Source organism: Ambystoma mexicanum, chromosome 6p (genome assembly GCF_040938575.1).
Source record: "Ambystoma mexicanum isolate Mex_15411 chromosome 6p, UKY_AmexF1_1, whole genome shotgun sequence".
Lineage (NCBI taxonomy): Eukaryota > Metazoa > Chordata > Amphibia > Caudata > Ambystomatidae > Ambystoma > Ambystoma mexicanum.
Window position 1 is genome coordinate 1,125,958,088 of NC_090935.1, and position 19,436 is coordinate 1,125,977,523.

Here is a 19,436-nt window from a genome sequence, read left to right on the forward strand (position 1 = left end):
CTTCTCGATCTCTCTACCCCTCCCCCCACGCTCCATCCCCTGATCTTACCACGCTTTCACTCTCTCTTCTCCTGTCTCCCCATCCAATTCCCTTCTACTCTTCCGCTCCCAACACTACCCCTGCTCTCTTCCACCCTCCTGCATCTCACATCCCTCTCTTTCTCTCTCTCTCTCTCTCTCTCTCTCTCTCTCTCTCACACGCACACACACACGAGCGAGCAGAGCGCAGTTCATGAGCTCGGTCTATAGAGTCCAAGGCTTCCTGGACCTTGATAGAGGTTGCCAGCCTCCTAGGCTGTGCCATCTGCAAGCAACTGGCGAAAAGGACTTTCATAATCAATGTGGCACTGTCTTTTTAAAGACATCGAAACAATTCACTGAGCGGGTGGAGATGGAAGGCTCAGGGAATGTCTAATTGATGTTCATGTTAAAGTATTTATTTTGAAATATGGACAGAACTCTCATTGAGCGCCATTTCTGTTGTAAGCAGAGCAGAGGAAGCTCGGTGCTGGCTGCCCCGCTTTAGCGCCAGTGATGGGTGGTGGTTGTGGTGGTGTTGGAGTTAGGTGTCCTGGTCAAGGGAAATTGTATGTAACAACTAGCAAGACTCTTGCTGTATAAGGCGTGTAAAGCATGACTCCCACTATACGCCGGTTCGCGAACCAGATGAGGGAGTCATCTTTAGCTGCCAGGAGGAGATCCAAAGAAAGCATGTATGATGAAATCAGTCTGCCCCATGTTAGCGGGCAGGACATAAAAAAATGGACATAGGATATGGTTAGTTATTTGCAGACCCGGGGATCGAACCTGTGATGCTCGTTGACCCTCAGCTATCCTCCCGAGCGTGCCAACAACCAGATTAGACAGTGTAATAGCAGTACAATATATATCTTTTATATGCAAGAGTAATTAACATGGCCAGTACAATACATATTACTAAGTGACACAGTGAAACATCTAGCCCACAGCCCTCAGACTAATCAGAATTGCATGTAAAGGTGGAGTACTATCCAAGATTGCAAGTGCTGGACCTGGACTTTATGTGCGAGACTGAAAAAAGGGCACTGCCACCCAATTATTCCTTGCGTACAAATGGATGATTTCTTAGGAAATGGTATTATCTGTCACTTTCCTGTTTGTTTTGTCTTTTATCGAAAATGACATTTATTTTAAGACAACATGAGAAAGTCTGCTCTAGTCACCTGCTTTATTCAGAAAGCGGATGTTCCAAATAACGAATGTGCTGCTATTTCCTTTGCGTTCATAACCGGGCTATTTTGGTATCTTTTTTCCTAAACGATCCTATACTGGCCAGCCATCTGCCTTGCCAATACAAGGTCAACCTCAAAGGATCCTTTGTTTATCAATCAGCTGAGTTTCTCCGACCCAAACTGAGTCCACCTCCACCTTTCCCTCCCCAATCTTGTGTAACTCCTCTCACCACACCCTTCTAGGCGTGCCCCTGATATTGTACCCTTCTAAGGGAACCCAGGGCATTGTATTCTGTGAATGTCTCCACCAGCCATACCACGCTGCGTTGGTTTGCAGTTAAGTTTGCGCCAATATAAAATCCGACAACTTCATGCAAGAAAAAAGTAGCTTATTTTTTCATAACTTTGGTAGCTAAGGTAAAAAAACACTGTTTGCTGCATATTGCCAGTGTCTTTGGGAAGTAAGGTGTGCAAGCTTCCACTGCCTTTAGGGGTTGGCCTGCTGTAGATCTGTGCATACCTGGCAAGGTTACGGTGTATGTGAATGTAGTGTAAAAAGCAGCCTTGTATAGCGCACTGTCCCAGTCTGGCCTCTGCAGAAGTGTGGTGTTGAACGCCAAACAGTTGCCAAAGAAAGAAACGTATGGATTTGAGCCGTATAGTGCCAGACGCTTTGGAGAATAAGATTTGTGATCTTCCATTGCAGCTAGTTACTGGCCTAGCTAGTGATTTACACGTGTATGTAAACTAGTCTTGTGTAGCGCACTTTTGCCATTTTGGATGGCCCTGTAATAAAGGGTGTTCACGAAAGGGGATTAATAATAAACAGAGATTGTTCCGTTAGTTATTCAGTTAGAATAGCCAGAGAACATTTCAAGCCCCTCATGTACTCGGATTTATTTTGATTGTCCCTCCACCACAACTCTTCCATCACTGTATAGTCTCCTTCTAAGCCTCTCACTATTCCCCACAATGTTTCCTTCTCATTTTCTGCTCTCTATCACATTATCTTCTGGACAACTCTTTCCAGCACACTAAGGTATGCTGCAGTCCCTGGGCGGGACTAAAATCTCCTTACCTCGGGCAAGGCTACGCACAGCGGTCAATTGGCGCACTATAAAAACCCAATAATAATTTTAAGATCGAAGGAAGTTCCGTAATTACAGCATGGCTGTTAATCGTAGTCCAAATGGCTTGTAAGAGGTATGTAAAATAAAATCATTCTAATGGGCAAGCTTTGCATGCAATGTGCTCGATGGTGGGTGGCACCAAAGCAGATGTAGTAAATGCTGGAAATTGACAAAGCAGTACTGTCCGAGACATTGAAACAGATTATATCGTACATTCTGGCACCGATGTGAAAAAGACAGTTTTCTTTGGAGCTTGTAGCGATAAAGGTGTGTGAGCTGATGGATACAAATCAGAGCGTGCCTATTGTATAGGTTCTGACAGTGCAATATCAACATATTTCTTTTAAGTTTTTGGAAGGTGCTACATGCCACCTTGCAGCTCACCCCAAGTGCTTGCCTTCCTTCTGCACGTTGCCAGGGTGGAAGTGCAGGTCTCGTGTTCATTTGCCAAGGTGGTGGTCTGATCGGCCGATGGGTTATAGGATATCTGGAGTTTTATGGAGAGCATCTAGCCAAGTGCTCTCCCGACTGCTTGGGCCTGGCCCCTCTGCCAATGTTCATATGTCAAGAATACATTATATTTGATGCGGTAATCCAGTACTTGTTACTGTGAATATTGACTGCTGGCCTTAAGCCTTTATAACATCTTGTCGCTCGCAACTTCACATGTCGTATGAAGTGGTATTTTGATTTTGGCAGCCTCGCTGTATCTGAATGTGTGAGACCGAGTATTTATCCTGTTTGATCACATCTCTGTGTCAGTGTTCTGGTTAATATTCTGAGCCTCTGTATTAATAGGACAGAACTATTGCATGCACATGGCACGTTTGTGGATTAACAGACATGCCTCTGATAGAGTATGTGACAACACACATGCTGTAGCGAAGGGTTAGTTGTTTGGCTGTCATGGGTCTGAGATACTCCTGTGGCACATTAGCCTCCGTTGACAAAGGAAACTGCTTGATTCACATGCTAGAGCGTGCGCCTGCTTGCGTGGTCCTTGCTGAGCTTTTTTCTTATTAGTTGGAATTGTGGTTCCAACAGATTGACTGGGTGCAAGCAGCACTCCCAGCCCCTGCTTGTTGTAGTGCTGCTGAAGCTGCTGGACGCCTGGCTTTTAGGAGCATTATCCCTGGGGGCTGTTGAATTTCTTCACTTTGTGCTTCCCATACAGGATTTGGAGAAGTTCTATCATGCGATCACTAGCTCCCATACCTCCTTTAGATGAAAAGCTAATAGTATGAGTGCCTTCCACTTGCTTCTCTCTGAGCTTGGCTGTTGTTGCTCGTGCTTTCGGGTATGTTTGATGGGAGACTTCCTTTTTTCCACCGACTGTCCCGGTGTGATTGGTGGATGTGATAGCCCCCTTTTCTTGTCCGCTGGCTATGGTTTTGTTGATATTAGCTCTGCTTGTCTACAGACTGTTTTTGATGTGGGCAATGATTGAGATGGCGCTCTTTCTTACTGACTGCCTCTGGTGTTGTTGATGGAGTCTGCCGCATCAGAAAGTCAGAAATAAAGAGACTTTGGGTGAAGTAAAATATGAAGGTTAAGGAAACGCCTTCCCCTCCCCCGATGTTTGGACACAAGCAGTTCCTACATTGGGAAAAGGGACTGCAGTAGGATCCCGATGTACACTGCTATTAGGGGATCTGTTTCTTAACCAACCCTGTCCAACTAATTGCGTTAATGTGTGCAAAGGACTATCAGAAAGCACATGTCAGGGGTTAAATGCCTTTCTCCCTTCTGCGTAGTTACTCTCACTTTGCCAGAACTGAGGTTGGTAAGTGTGCTTTCCACCGTCCGTGGAGGTAATTAACTGCTCAGAGGGGGGTAATGGTGAAAGGTATTTAAAACTCCAGATTGAAAAGTAGTCTCCTGATGATTTAATGAAATGAAGTAATGTACCTTTATTAATTTTCCAGTAACCACAGGCGACTCAGACATAGTTGTATTTCAAAGTAGCGCTAATTAAATTACACATTATAAAAGCATTGGAAATTCCTTTTGTGAACATTTGCCTGAAGCAGGGTCGGACTGAGGCATACAGTTGTCTCGGGCACCAATGAAAAAGGGGCCCACAGTTGCAAATGGCAATTCATTCCTTTTTGTTACAGACCGTTTGAGTAGTGCCCAAGGGAGAGTTTTTTGAAACAATATGATGCAGATTGTGCATTTTAAAGACTATTTATTCAGTAACAGTGATCAAAACTACTAGCCACTTGGTGAAGTAAATCCTCACATTGGCCAAAAAAGTGGCCCACTTTCAGCTAAAAACTATCTCACATTAGCATTTTGCGTTTTTGGTTCGGGCATTGCCCTATTTCCAGAGAGGCCAGTCTGAGCCTGGCCTGAAGCACTGAAATTTATTTGCCGTCTGTTGGGAGGTATTTTCAGAAGCAACGCTGGGAAGAGACCAACCTAGTGGATCTTCAAATTCTTTTCACACTTCAGTCCAACAAACTCTCACTGAATATCCTAAGCTGAGCAGCCAGGATTAGACTTCGAGATCTTGGGGGTATAGTGTCGAGAGGTACAGTTAACATCCCTTGCAGACTGTCAAGTATTCAAAGGTCCAAGCAGATGTAAATGAAAGTATACTGTTTATTAAAACATATACAATGAAATGGCATGGGCACTACATGGTTAAATAAGCAAACCTATATGTATTCTGAGAGGCCTTTCCCCAAAAGGGGAGTGCACACCACCTTATAGCGCACACAGTTCCAATTACACTAAAGCAGAGAAAAAGCATTAATATTTAAGGTAAATTGGGGGAAAGAAAAATAGTTAGTGAAAGAAGTCCAAAAGGTTCCCCTAGCTCAGGACATGGCCAAATCCATCATGTATGTCTTTAAGAAGTAACATATTAGTTCAATTGAGTTTCCCAAAAGGAAGGAGCAACTCCCAATTTCTAGTCACTGAGGGGTCCCCAGGAAGGAATCCAGAACTCTAGCACACATGGTCAAGTAAGGGTAGTTGTAGGGATTAGACTATATGACAATTGAAGCCCTACACAGAGAAGGGGCACCAGAAGTGGTAAGTAGTCTCAACTACATGAACTCAGTTTCCCAGAAAACTACTGCCAAATAAGTAGGGATTGCTGGGCTGTGTATGCCTTTGGTCAGGGTGAATGTGGGTCAGTGGGTTGCAGGTGCAGAGGTAGTTTTTGGTGTTGGGTTTTGTTCTGGCAAGTGCAGTTCCAAACTCCCAAGGTAGGCACAGTTCCAGGAATTCACCCGCTAGATGGGTTGGACTATGGTGAACAGTCACTCCGTTGATAATTAATGAAAAGCAGGATGCTGCAGGCACAGTGAATTGGCTGGATGACCCATGTCAGGGTTAGGCAGGCTCCAAACGTGCAGTCAGTAGAACTCAGGCTACAGGCAGCCCTTTGTCTCAGTGGAGAGCAGCTGCTGTGGGCAACAAGGTTCCTGTCTCATGATCAAGTGATCTGCAAAGTGTAATGACTCCAGGGGAAACAGTGCCCTCTGCAGTAGGCTCTGCAGTAGTAATGACCCTTCTTTGTATGGTCACCCACTGTGATGCTCCATCGAGCGTCCACAGATGACAGGATGGCATTGCAGGACACAAGACTGTTTAGGCTAACCAGTCTAATGAAGGAAGGCATCCGATCAGAAGGCCCAGAGGTTCTCCGGTGGATGGCCCTGGCAATGTTAATTCCTCAGCAGCAGTCCTTCACCTCTCCTCAGCAGTGACGTCGGTCTTCAGAGTCTTGATTCCAGTGGACAGTCTCCAGAATGGATTCAGAACCTCTTCTCTTATCCTAAATCTGGACTGGAAGCTGTCATAGCCCACCCACTGGAGGGAACTGCACTATTCAAACAGGCAGAGACTGTCCGTTCATGGACAGCCAGCTGCTCAATTGTTGCAGAGCAACAGACATACCCTGGCTGGAATGTGGATTGGGACCAGACAATCCCAAACTCAGTTCCAGACAGTTTTAAACACACAAAAATCACTGTCCGGGAGTCCAGGACTGGGCCTCACAAAGGTGTATGACTTTACTTGGAAGTTTTTGGACTGGGATTGCAAGTAATGAGCAAAACGCGAGAGGGCACAAAGAGCAGGACCTGTTCCACAAGGATCAGGCATTTTGAGCATAAGCATGATTGCAGTAAAAAGAATGGTGCGTGTGCACGGAAACACATTGGAAATCACAGTTCATTGCCACGAGCTTGTTCTGTGCACATGCTTGGACTAATAACAATGTTACAAAGTATAAAGAAAATGGGACACCGTCTTCCTATAAGACTTCACTTAAGATGGAACTCTCCCTTCACTGTCAGTAGTAGCGACTTCCTAATGCCCCCAAAACATTAATTGAGCAATTGTGAGGCTAGAAATGCCTCACAACCCAATTTACAATTCAAGAAAAACAACAAAGGTGTATGGAACCCCTCAAAATTGGTTGTGCATCCCAAAAATGGGGGTTTTGCTCATACATAGTAGAAATTAAAGTTTAAGGTGGTATCCATCAGGAGCCCTACATGTCCACTGTAAATTACCAAAGGTATTCTTGGACATTGTTCCCCAAAGCTAGTCCGTGACCCATTTTTTCATCCATATCTCTCTGAGATGGGGCCTTGAAGTGAAGACAAATATATTGTTTAGAATTGAATTCATGTCAGTGACTGAACAGGAACAGAACACAGGCTTAACGGCCTGCCGGGCAAGGCTGTACTGGCCTACATGGAACTCTGGAGATTTCCTGCTAGACTCTGCACCCTGGACCTCTTTTGTGTGGTAACCTATTTTATTTCCAAGTGTTCTCATTGGAAAAGATTTGGGCTTGCTGAAAATGTGTAATTTGGGGCCACTTTGAGAATTATTTCCAGTGTCTCTTTTGGTTCCCAGTCCACCCCTGCTGCCGGGTCTCTGTCAGGGTGTAGACTGGTCGAACCTTCTAGGTAGTGCCAAACGGCACACTGAGAGACAATGTGTTAAAAATGGGGACAGAATGTGATATTTTCTTTCCTCTTCAAAAATGAATCAGTTTTGAAGCTCTACGCTATGTCTTCCTAGATCTAAATTATTAAAGTAATTTAATGGTGCAACTGCCGAGAGTCATAACAAACGCTGTTTTTTTTTTATCAATTAAGCGTATAGCAGCACATATTAGAAGTAGATGTATGATTGCATCACAAAATGCATGAAGCATAGCAACCGTTCTGAGAAGGTGTGATGATTTCCCATGAGCGACCCATACTCATGAGCTATTAAAGCAGGGGACAGCACTCCTTAGAAGAGCAGCCAGGCTTGAATTCGAAGGACTGCATGGAGGCAAAGGCTGAGGCAATGCAAACCCTCCTGATCTGTGAACACTGCTCTGAGAGGAAGAGAGGCTGCAGGAAGACCATTAGGTTCAGGACCGTCGGAACGGGAGCAGACGTCTTCCCTCAGGGTTTTCAGGGGAGATGCATAACAAGATGAGCACAGGATGACCATGAGAGACCAATGTGGCTATTCAGAATACAGCAGCGCACAGATCATGTCAATCCTTTTCCGCCCACCACCACCCTCCTCCCATCTTCCATCAAGCTCCCCCCTCCCCCCAGCAGATTGGACCATCCGGTGGGCCACACCACTGTACAAGGTGGAGACGTCGCAAAAGGATTCAGGACGACGAGGCTCGACTTGCGCTAGGACTTCAGTAGAGACTCTGCAGTTGTGTGCGAGGAGTGGTTGCACATGCGAGCTGGCTTGGGAAAGCAGGCAACGGAGTACAAGTCCAGAGTGCTCGGTACTTGAGGGATGAATTCTGGGTGAAGGCAGATGAGCCCCAAGCAGAGAGGCGAGTTCTATGGGCTGCGGTCGTGCTACACTAGCACAGCAGTGCAACATGTGCAGCCGGGAAATGGTGGGCTGATCTTAGATTCCCGACACATGCTGGTAACTTCTTACAATACCCAACAGTGTTCTGTGTGGATGCAGTAAAATACAGTATACATATATCGTACCTTATTATTTTATTTTAAAACAAACAATACCATACAATATTTACAGCAAGGCTGCAATTGGTGATTGATGCGAAAAAAATCAAAGACCGTACTGCAGTAAGATATTTCTGACGTGGAATGCTAGTACAACAGGTATATGTTACACTTCAATCATTGGTATTAAACATATTTTATATTTAAGTAAGGGAACGTAAATTCAAAGCAACTGGCGAATGCCAGTTTTACATATGGCTGCCACAGCTGACTGAGGCCAAATTTGTAATGGCTGGCTATCCAAATTAATTCATATTATACATATTGCAATGTTCCTTGATGTTGTGGTAATTCTGCTCCACAAAAAGTCTCTGACTTTCTGTCTTTTGTTCTTCTCGCATTTTATTTGTCTGCACTTTCAATAGCCAAACCGGACTTTACTGAAGCACTCAATGAGTTGGTAGTAATGTTAAGGCTGGCTTTCCAGGTGCGCCATTTGGTCTCTCATTGTGGACTCTACTACCATTCATCCACTGGATCCTGTGCTAGATGAGGCCTCCCTTTTCCGCTCATACTTGCCCCCTTAAGGGTTTCTTTTCATATTTGACGTTAGTGAATCATTTTTTGTATTGCTTCTTACCATAGTAGTGTGCTGCAATTCTGTTGAAATCACGTGTCTTGTTCTAATAATATTTATGACGATATTTGTGTAGAATCTTTTTCAAATGTACATTTTTCCTAAACATTTTTCCAATGGAATGTTTTCTTTAGAAACTGCAATGCAGACCTCGGAGACTGGGTCGGACACAGTTTCGACGGTCACCTTACAGACCTCAGTAGCTGGCCAGTCCGGCGTCCCGACGCAAGTAGTGCGACAAGTCCCCGTCCAGCAGCAGGTACGTCTCATGCAGGCAGTGGCCGCCACTCATCCTGCCATGCTTTGTCCTTTCTCTTGCCCTTCTTTACTTCCTGGGACACTGGCATCAGTGGAAAAGTCAGAGAAATGTGCATTTTTCATACGTATGTTGATCACTTGAATTTAGTGATGTTGAACTAGGACTGCATTGAATCAATACGTTTGTGTCATTTTAACATGTGCATAGTACAACCTGATGGAGTAACGTAAAGGGAGTATGCACCAATTATAATTCACCGTTATTTACAAACACCATGTTTGTAAAGGCCCTCAACACTCTACATCTGAACAAGAAACTGAACTGGATATTTCCATTTTTGTCTTCCTTTTTCTATGTAGCACGTTGGGCGCTTCTTACTGCCTCCCTTCTCCTTACTCATGCTGAGTAATGCGTTGCCTTTACACTGTCCCTGTAGACTGCGTGTCTGATGTAGATCCTTACATGTTTTAAAATGTCGTATGGTACACATTATGACCCTCGCTTTGTAATGGATCTTTTCTTTCATTGAAGTGGCATTGTGTTAAGAAAATATTTGTTATTTTCAACGCAAGTTATTTTTCATGCATTGTTCTAACTCTATACCTTTTTATTATCCTTGTTTGGTGTTTGTGGGCTTATAGCAGGGTACCCCATATCTGTTTTCAGTAAGTGTGTGTGGCATAAACAGGCATTGAGACGATAATGTAAGTGCACAATTGTGGCATGACTCCCTTATGGCGCCTGTTTTAGGGTTCTTGATTGAAAGGAGACATTTGATTAAAAAACATTTATAAGGCAACAAGGTGAAGTTGGCTAAAGTCCGACCTGGTAGATGTGCATACAAAAAGCTGAAAGATGGAAGTCGGTGAATCAAAATATCTGTTAGGATCTTGCTTCAAATTTATAACAGGATCAAAGCATAAAGTACCTTTTTAATATAGCTCAATTTCACTAGAGTAGCCACATTAACCTCCATCTACCTGTTCGCGTGTATCTGAGATAGAACGGTAATTTAAAGTTGAGGGCTGGATTGAAGGTTTGGCGCGCCTCGATACAATGGTGGAGGCGGTGTTCCATGCAAGGGTAAATTAATAGGCGCACATTGACATTTGGAGGAAATTCCCAGATCTTTATAACTGGTGGTTGCTAAATTGCTATGAACCGGCAGGAAGCTTTAGGGTAGGGAAGGAGTTGGTAAAAGACCTAATAAGAGGTGTGAACACTTTTACTTATTCTCTGCACTGCTAATGTCTTTTGATTTTCTAATGCGCTTCTCGGATTTCACTTGAATCCAAATTCGAAGAATGTTGACTTTATTGGAATGTGATATTTTGATCTCAGTCTGTCAAAACCAAATAAACTCTTGTGTTCTGAAAGATGAAATGCAATCAACTTTAGAACGTTTGACATGACTTACAGATTTTCGCGTCAATGCGTTCAGACATTTGGCACGGCTTCCTTTCCTCCTTGAGTATTTATCTCCTATTGATACTCTCTCTTCATTCAGATTTTTATCTGCAAATGATTTTATTAGTTCTCCTGTTGTCTTTACAATAGCTCATGTCTTTACTTTTTGGAATCATTTCTGATATTATCATGAACTATTAACAGTTAATCCTGTTTAAACGCATCCTGTATCCACAGGTGGATAAAAGGAATCCAGTATTCCTGAATCAACTCGACAGTGTCCTGTTCCTCTACACTGTTAAATCAAACTCAATAGCCTTCATATGGAAGATGGGGGCTATTGTCATGGTGTGACTATTATCTGACTTTGTATTTATAGGTGGACATCCGTAGTACAATATGCGTCTTTTTCCCCAGACAAATTACATTTGTGAAATGCAGGGAATGATGGGTGATGTAGTAATTCTCAGAAACGGACAATGAATTGCTCTTTGTGGCAAAGTATTCCAGAGCTTTGGTGGAATTTCCTGACAACCCCGCAGAACAGCGAGACAAACTCCTCCTACCTGAGGGACGGACCTGGTGATGGGATTGTGCTCAATTTGGGCAATTCCATGACTGATATGAAGACATGTAATTGCTTAATTCAGGGAATTGATCTTGCTTGCTTTATAGTAAGCGGATTACTCATATGATCAGATTTATTGCACAACTCTCTGTGGGGGGGGGGTATTGCATAGCTCCTGTGGGAAGCAATATTAGGGTTGGCGTCTAAGGTATTTTGTGACCTGTGGTTGGAAGTTTGCAGCTTCTCGCCAAATTTCTTTGGCTCATATCCAGTCACCTTCATAGCCCCTGTCAAGGAAAGTTATTGACTCACGTAGGTGCAGTCTTGTGGCTCATGCAGGTTTCATCCTGTGGCTCACACTTTGGTGTTCATGTCCGCTCTGGAGTACTTGCATGTCTTGACTGAGGTAATTTCACAGCTTATGCTGACAGAACAACATGTACCATGGAGTGCCAATGATGTGCTATTTTTCAGGGCAATATAAAGCTCACTGACGGGTCATCTAATGGCTGGATGTCTTTATTTACAGGACAGCATACCCATGGGCTTGCAGAATCCAATTTCCTGCCTCTGACTTCAGCAATCCTGAAGGTCGTTGTGACACAGGACCAATGGAACCCAGTGGGGGAGAGATGGGGAGGGCTTCAGTGATTTCATGCTACATAAACATAGAAAACCTAAAAATGGATTCGAAAATGTGATAACAGATTGTGGGCAATTTAGGGGAAAGGCACCATTGCAGGATTGGTAGCCACAGCTGATTCGTATACACACACCACATTTGCAGGGGCCGAAATTGAGATTTGATAAGCGGGAGCTAAAAGTATCTCTTAGGTATTGGTCATCACCTAGTAGGCAGGAGCTACCTCGGTAGAACAGGAGCTAGTACACAGCGCATGGCAAGTCGAACTTGCACATGAGATGCAAACACTAAATTTCTGTTCATTATCTATGTTCCATTCTGCTTTAAATATCCCCTTCCCTTAAATGTGTTCCATTCTGCTTTAAATATCCCCTTCCCTTAAATGTGTTCTTTAGTCACCTTTCATATTACCAAAGAGAGAGTTAATATCTCATATGTATGTTTTGTATGGTGCCAGTTCGATGGGGGAGGCAAAAGTAGCTCCTGGTGACTGATAGTTTCAAGCTAACCAGGCTCTCCTCAGCTGGAAGCAGGAGTTAAATAGGTCCCAGAAATTGCAAAACCCTGCCATAGTATTATTTACACTCTTGGTGGGCCTCTTTAACAGTTTGTATTCGCGCCTACCTAAATGGTTACAGGCAATGGTGTATTAAGGCTTTCTGCTGCCCTTAGCTCAAATAAGTACATGTGCCCCCTCCCAACTTTACCCCCCTTACCAGACTCTGCACCTTCACCAGATTCCACTCCTTAAACCCTGTCCTCGCTGTCCAAACTACACCCCTTCACCCCCATTTTGTCCCCCATTACATTAGAAGGACGTTTTTAATGTTGCAGGGATTCAAATGTTATTGCTTCCTCTCTATTAGTTCAAGCCTGTCATTTTATATTTTATGTTAGTTGAAAGTGTTTTCAGATCTCTACTGCCCAAGATTTGGAGAAGGCAGTGTGTTAAGGTGCACTAGAGGTGATTGTTACAGCTAATTGTCTACTTTCGGTTAAGTCCGAAAACAATATTTTAGAGGAAGTGATAAGAACATGCTGTCTACCAACTGGATTCAAGTGAGAAAAGGTTGACATGAGGATTTTTGGTTTCAGTGGTAATATCTGTTTTCTGCTGTCACTCTGAGAAGCACTTAAAGTGGTCTGTAATATTAATGCAACATAATAAAATTCCTACATCCAGTCTTGTCAAATGGGAAAGTTTGCATATGAAATATATGCAAGTGGTACAGGCACAACTTATATAAATGTTGAATAAAAATAACTCCAACCACTTCTCATGGTTAAAGTGCTGGTGTTAGCAGGGGGCAAAATGGAGATCAGGCAAGTTACCTGCTGCAGCCGATGTACCTCAGCCCTTTGGGATAGAATGCCTTTAAAATATGGCAAAATCACAAGTGAAATTTGTAAACTCTGCCTCGGCATACGCCCCTCAGTAGAGTAAAGTCCGTTGGAGAAGGTTCTTGGAATCTTTGGATGTGCATTCTCAAGATGGAGCAATGGATAAGGATGACCCTGAACAATCATGTGTGGGAACTAACAGCATTCCTCGTAGCTGCACAATGCAGGCACTTTTTTTATAACAAACGAAGTGGTACATACTGTTTACATCATTGCTGTTTGTGCGATTGTTCAAAATACCAAACACTTCAAGAGCAAATCTGAGCAGTGGATTGGGTGTACCAGCACAATATTACTTTGTAGGTTGGTTTAGGGTATGGGTCATGCAAGCTTGCATTTAAGGTCATTCAAAATGTTTGTTAACACTGTAGAGCTGGTTGGACTGTACAATACATAGGTACATGTTGAAATGTGTGGTATATATATATATATATATATATATATATATATATATATATATATATATATATATATATATATATATATATAGGGTATTAGCCTACTTGTTTGAAAAACATTTGACCAAATTATTTTTATCATTTACTTGGTCAAAACTGTGTCAAGCTTAATTAAATATATATGGGGCGGGGTAACGGAGTAGGGGGGCAAGGTTTGCCGGGGGGGGGGGGTCTCCCCCATATTTTCATCCAAAAAACAACCCAAAATAAAATTCGGTCAAACGTGAGAAGGTCAAATATTTTCGACCAAGTAGACCTAAACCTATATATAGATGTCCTTCTGTCATTTGAAGTACCGTTTTAAGTAAAAGTTCAACCTTGTATTTAAAATATAATTAACATAAATCTTACTTAGAAGTAACACAGTAATGCATTGTGTGACATACTTTGCAGATGGTTCTCCTGGTAGCACTGTGTGTGCGATGAGAATGTCATCAAAGACACTTGACAAACCCAGCAGGGATGCCATTTGGCTGCTTAGCACTGATCAGCTTCTGTAAATATGGCTGAAGGGATATCTTTACGGAACACCTTTACATCTGTGAAACAGTGTGTACCTTTGACTCACAGTTTTTGTTCTCGCCCGTCTATGAATTTGGGTTTACTTTCACAGGTTTCTTGATGCACTTGTGCATTCAGATTTACTCTTCGCCATTTCAACTTCTCTATAATCTATTTCATGCTTGCACATAATAGGCGGCCACAGACCTCTGAAATGTGGGGACGAGGAGGGAAATTAGTGCTTGCTTGTGAACATCATTTTAGTGCCACCTGTCGGAACTCTGTGCTTGACCTAAGCATAGGCATGTGTTTAATATTGTAAACTGATGCATCATTTTTAACCTTTACTTTTCTGAAGGGAAAACATTAATTTCTGCAGCGGTTTAAAAAAATGCTTGTTGAGTGTTTGAATATAAAAGTAATTGCTTAACACAGTGTATATGTGTAATGATTAGAAAGAACTCCAAAGATAATGTGAAGTGGAACCAATAAAAACAATCAAGGTTTGGCTGTTTTGCAAATTAAAGAGCATTTTGGGAAGATATGTTTTGTTGCGGTTTATTATGCGGTCACACTCAACTCGGGGAGTTCCTTTCCCTCCAATCAAGGTGGCGCACAACATAGCACTATCAGTTTGTTAAGGTTCACTTTGGTAAGGCCTCTAGCCCGTCTCGCACCCAACCCCAACAAATACCCGGTGCCATAATGGACTAGGAACCAGGCCGGTGTGTAGTAAGAATATAAATGTATTAATTTATTTAAACCAAATTTGACAAACAGACTAACATCAGCCAACAATGCTGTGGCAACACAAGAACAAAAATGACTTCCGTAATGGCACCAACACAGAGTTAATACTGAGATATGCAGTCACAACTTTGCCCAGCCTCGCCAATACAGAAAAAGAACAATTCAAAACACACAATGATTGCTGATTTGGTTATATTACTTTTCTCCCAGCAACCCCCCACCCCCTAAAAATCAATTAGACTTGTCCCCTTTGAATTGAAGGTCAGGGACAGAGAGTGGGAATACAATTGGAACATTGTTTTGGGATTCTAATAAAATGCACTCTTTGGGGGGGGGAAAAGGGATTCAAGGGGAAAAATAGTTTTTTCACTTATTACCACATATGCAATATGAGTGAAAGAAAAGCAATGGGAAAATTCGTTTTTCCAAGCCATGAAAAAAACAGGCAGTGCTTCGTGGTTTGGTTCAGAGCCTAATGTGAACAAAGGGGCAATTTTGTTTTGTAAGAGGATTCAATTCAACACTACAGCTAAGTCAATGCCTAGTCTGGGATACTGAATGGAAACCCTTATTGATATATCTTTATGTCCAGTTCATGAGTTCTGGATGACTACCCCTATATAACACCCCTCTCTTAGGATCCCCCTGACCCCACTGAGCCAAGAAGTAGTTCCGTTTTGCAAGTTTAAAAGGTTTATTTGAGAAATAAAACAAAATATAGATACCACGCTTTTATAATAAATTAATAATCAATATCGCCCTTATAAATATAATGTTAATCAACAATGGGTAAACTGACACTAGCACACTTCTTTATAATCAATGAGGGGTTAGTATAGGATGGATAAAGTAGCAAAAATACTTTTATGATTTCAAGGGAAAAGCAATAAGGAATAAAATGCAGTACAGAAATACTTGATATGATTTTAGCAAAAGATAAGATAATCACTTTTTCTCTGGCAATTCACCCCCTCCCCTATGCAATGTAAGAAATGGAAGGAGATGGAAGTAACACACACAGTTCTCAGGAATGCAATCAAATACAATACGAAATTCAGTTCCCCCCCCCAGCAAGCTTAGAGGAAACCGGTATGAGTTTTAAGACACAGGCCCAAGTGCTTTGAATGTGGTGGCAATGAAGTGAGAAATATGGTGAAAATGCTTTTAATTCCCTTTAGGAGGTTCAGGGTGAGTGAGAGATACTTGGGATGAGTTCAGGCTCACTTTAGCAATGATTCAGAGATGGTGATTAAGAGGCAAACGAATTTTTAGCAAGGAAAGAAATGACTGCTGATGGTTACACGTGGCTGGATTTTTAACCAAATCGCAAATCGTGGTAAAATTCGCGAGTGCGTGAAACGGTTCCAGAGATACGGACGATTAAATAAAGGTAGTTTTTTTTTTATTTAAACTAAACTCAAAATGACAGGTGACAGCTTGCAGCTTCAGAATTGACAGGTGACAGTTGTGCAGCTTTAAAAATGACAGATGACACGATTTCTAGGAGGCAGTTCTACTTAGGTTAAAATAGTTTGGATTAGATTATTTTAACTAAGAGATTGGTTCTGCACAGTTCTGCTAGGTACTCACAATATAAATTTGAAATAGGCCTCGCCACGGATCTGGTCAGGTTTTGGACTGGACTCCGGTTCTGGTCTCGGCACTTCAGTGATCTGGGTCAGCTCTCTGGTTCTGCTCACAGCAGTCTGGGTCACTCTGGATCTCTGGTCTGGTCTGTCCGGATACAGCGGTCTCTGCACGGCTCCTGGATCTCTGCACTGGTCCTGGCAAAAGTTCTTGGCAAGGGATTCAAGCAGCTCGCCCGGCTGTGAGTAGCTTGCAATGATTTGAGGCCTGCTGCAGAGAACTCAGCTTGTGGTTTTAGGCCTCTGATTTAGGTTCTAAAGTATAAGTTCTAGGTTCTGGAGTATGTAGCTGGAGTCAGTCTGGAACTGGTATCTTCTGGATGTTGTGTGGTCCGGCAAAACGCTCCGCAGCAACTGGATTTGAATGTCCTCTCTAGCTTCCAGTGGCTCTTTTTATGTCTTTTGAAAGTGGGTGTGCGCGCAGCATCACTAAGCCAGCCCCTCTCTCAACTGATCATTGGTCAAGCTTTTCTCTCTTCCTTGATGGGGGAAAGGAAATGTGAGTCAGAGTGATGCTGTAGGTTTTATGGGTCAGAGGATCCTCCCCTGGTCAGTTTGCCCACAAATCTATATTTGATTCAAATACATCCTTCCCAGATATACAATTTGTTGAAATTACATGTGCACATTATATATTCCTTATGGTCCATGCTTGTCCGCCTCTGATCTTCCTGGGGGCTTGCATTCAAAAATGACAACATTTTGCGCTTTTAAACTGGTTTTGCAATATCGGACATTTACCCAAATTTACACACATGTGCGCAAGGAGTATGGACATTAATTGATGAAGTGTCAGATTTTTAAAATGCAGACATTTGGAGTGAGACCCTATTTTCCGCTAGCAACCCCCCAGAATACACGTCAGGGTCCTAACGCATCTCAAAATGTTCACAGAAAAATCACAAAAATAATGATATTACTTATATAATTCGGACAAGTCCGCACTTTGAGTTATCTATCTTTTTAAAATTATGCCCTGGTCAAAAAGGGGTGTGGCATCCCACATCACAGGGTGAAATAACTGGTTTATCCACTTCCCCCAAGCTCAGCTGCTAGCAGAGGCACTGCCCCTCCCAGTTTCCCCTAAGAGGAAGCCACTTTACGGCCCCCCAATATAACATTTGCCTGAGTCCAGGACAGGCCTTTGTTCAACTCCCTGTAGTCCCCAGCTGCTCCACCCCTAATCTAATCAACAGGGCCATGTGACCTCAGGATGCAGCCAGGCCTGGCAGCCAGGCCTGGGAACACGGCTGTTGATCCAGTATCAACTCCTGTCGGGGGTAGTTGTCAGGCAGAATTCAGTTTCATTAAGCCAGGTTTCAGCTAAATGTCACTTTTTGTTCCCAGTTTTCTACATTCAAATCAAACTGACAATTTTTACATATACATTAAATAATTACTTCCTTCAAGTCATTTCAGAATATAGTTTTACATTGTATCCACCTCTTAGCAGGTCTTTCCTTGGTCTGGTTTTGTTTCATTTGTTCAGTTTTACACGCAAGTCTGGTGGTTTTAAAACGCCGGCTTTCTGGTAGTGGTGAGTACTGGTAATGCAACCATTTCTGGGATTAAGAAAATGAGTTCCCCACAAGAAGGTTGTATCTTTGGAGTGGTCTCGTGCCAACTGCGCAGTTCTCCTATTCTGGCGTGAATGTGGGCGGCGATAGCTCATCCCCACATCCACCCAGTCTATTGATTTAGTTTGTTCTGGGATAGAATAATGGGCGGCGACAGCTCATCCCCACATCTACCCAGTCTATTGATTCAACATGGGTCAAAACCCATGACAGTTTTTTTCCACACATAGAAGGCTTCACACTTCTGATTTAAAATGAAGGGGATCAATGGGGAATTTTGTTTTGCACCCTACACCCTCACTTGGAAACAGGGGTTTGGGTTTAATTCTTTTGGCAAATCTTTAGGTCTATACAGGCTCAAAACACACTGGGGACAGCTTGTTAGTTTTGAATGCTAACAAAACACATCCCATGATTTCTAGAGGGGAATTAATTGATTTATTTAATTAAATGAGGAATTGAGAGCAAAGAAATCAAATCTAAGAAAGGCGATTCGGCTTGCACGAACAAATCCAACACAAACAAATGTAGACCTGGCATCTAAAACTAAAAAATTGTATAAATCCTGGCTACAAGCGACACGATGGAAATTATACCAGATGGACGCAGAGAACATGTTGAGAGCAGTTTGTAAAAGGAATTCAAGAGATTTTTGGACAATCGTAAAACATAAAATCTCGCCCATGGACACAAGAATTACAAACAGTGTCGCAGAAGAAAAATGGAGTGACCATTTCACTGACCTATACAATGACCCCACTCCAGGAGAAGTAACATCGATTATCCAAGAAGAGGTCCCCACTCCAGGAGAAGTAACATCGATTATCCAAGAAGAGGTCAACTGGATAGTATGCTCAGAGAAGGACATTTTGTCTAAGATTAAGAAACTGAACAACTCCTGGGCCCCCGGACCGGACGGCATCTCCAACGCCATTCTGAAGCAGGACCCTGAAAATTGGGCTCCATTAATAGCAGAAATCTTTAGGAGATCTAGGATTTCGAGAACTATTCCGGAGACATGGAAGACTGCAAACATCGTCCCAATTTACAAAAAGGGCCCAAGAGACGATCCGAGAAACTACAGGCCAATTGCACTTCTAGATGTACTCGGCAAACTTTACGGATCATTGTTGTTGGACGAACTTCAGATATGGCAAAAAGAGGCAAAAACAACTGACCCCTTTCAATCAGGATTCGAGAAGAACCTGGGAACGTCGGTAAATATTATGCTGACCAGCATACTAAAATCAAAGGTCTTCGAGGGGCAACCACCAATATTCATTGCTTCAATTGA

The 19,436-nt window shown here is 42.8% G+C and overlaps 1 protein-coding gene across 6 annotated transcripts in view; it reads left to right on the forward strand.

The window, feature by feature from the left end:
- Positions 1 to 19,436, forward strand: part of RFX3 (regulatory factor X3) — a 1,045,627-nt gene that overhangs the window by 351,259 nt on the left and 674,932 nt on the right. For all 6 annotated transcript variants that reach the window (XM_069625736.1, XM_069625732.1, XM_069625731.1 and 3 more), the window contains one exon: positions 9,067 to 9,191. In XM_069625736.1, coding sequence (XP_069481837.1) covers positions 9,067 to 9,191 — 125 coding nt within the window. The remainder of the gene's footprint in view (positions 1 to 9,066; positions 9,192 to 19,436) is intronic.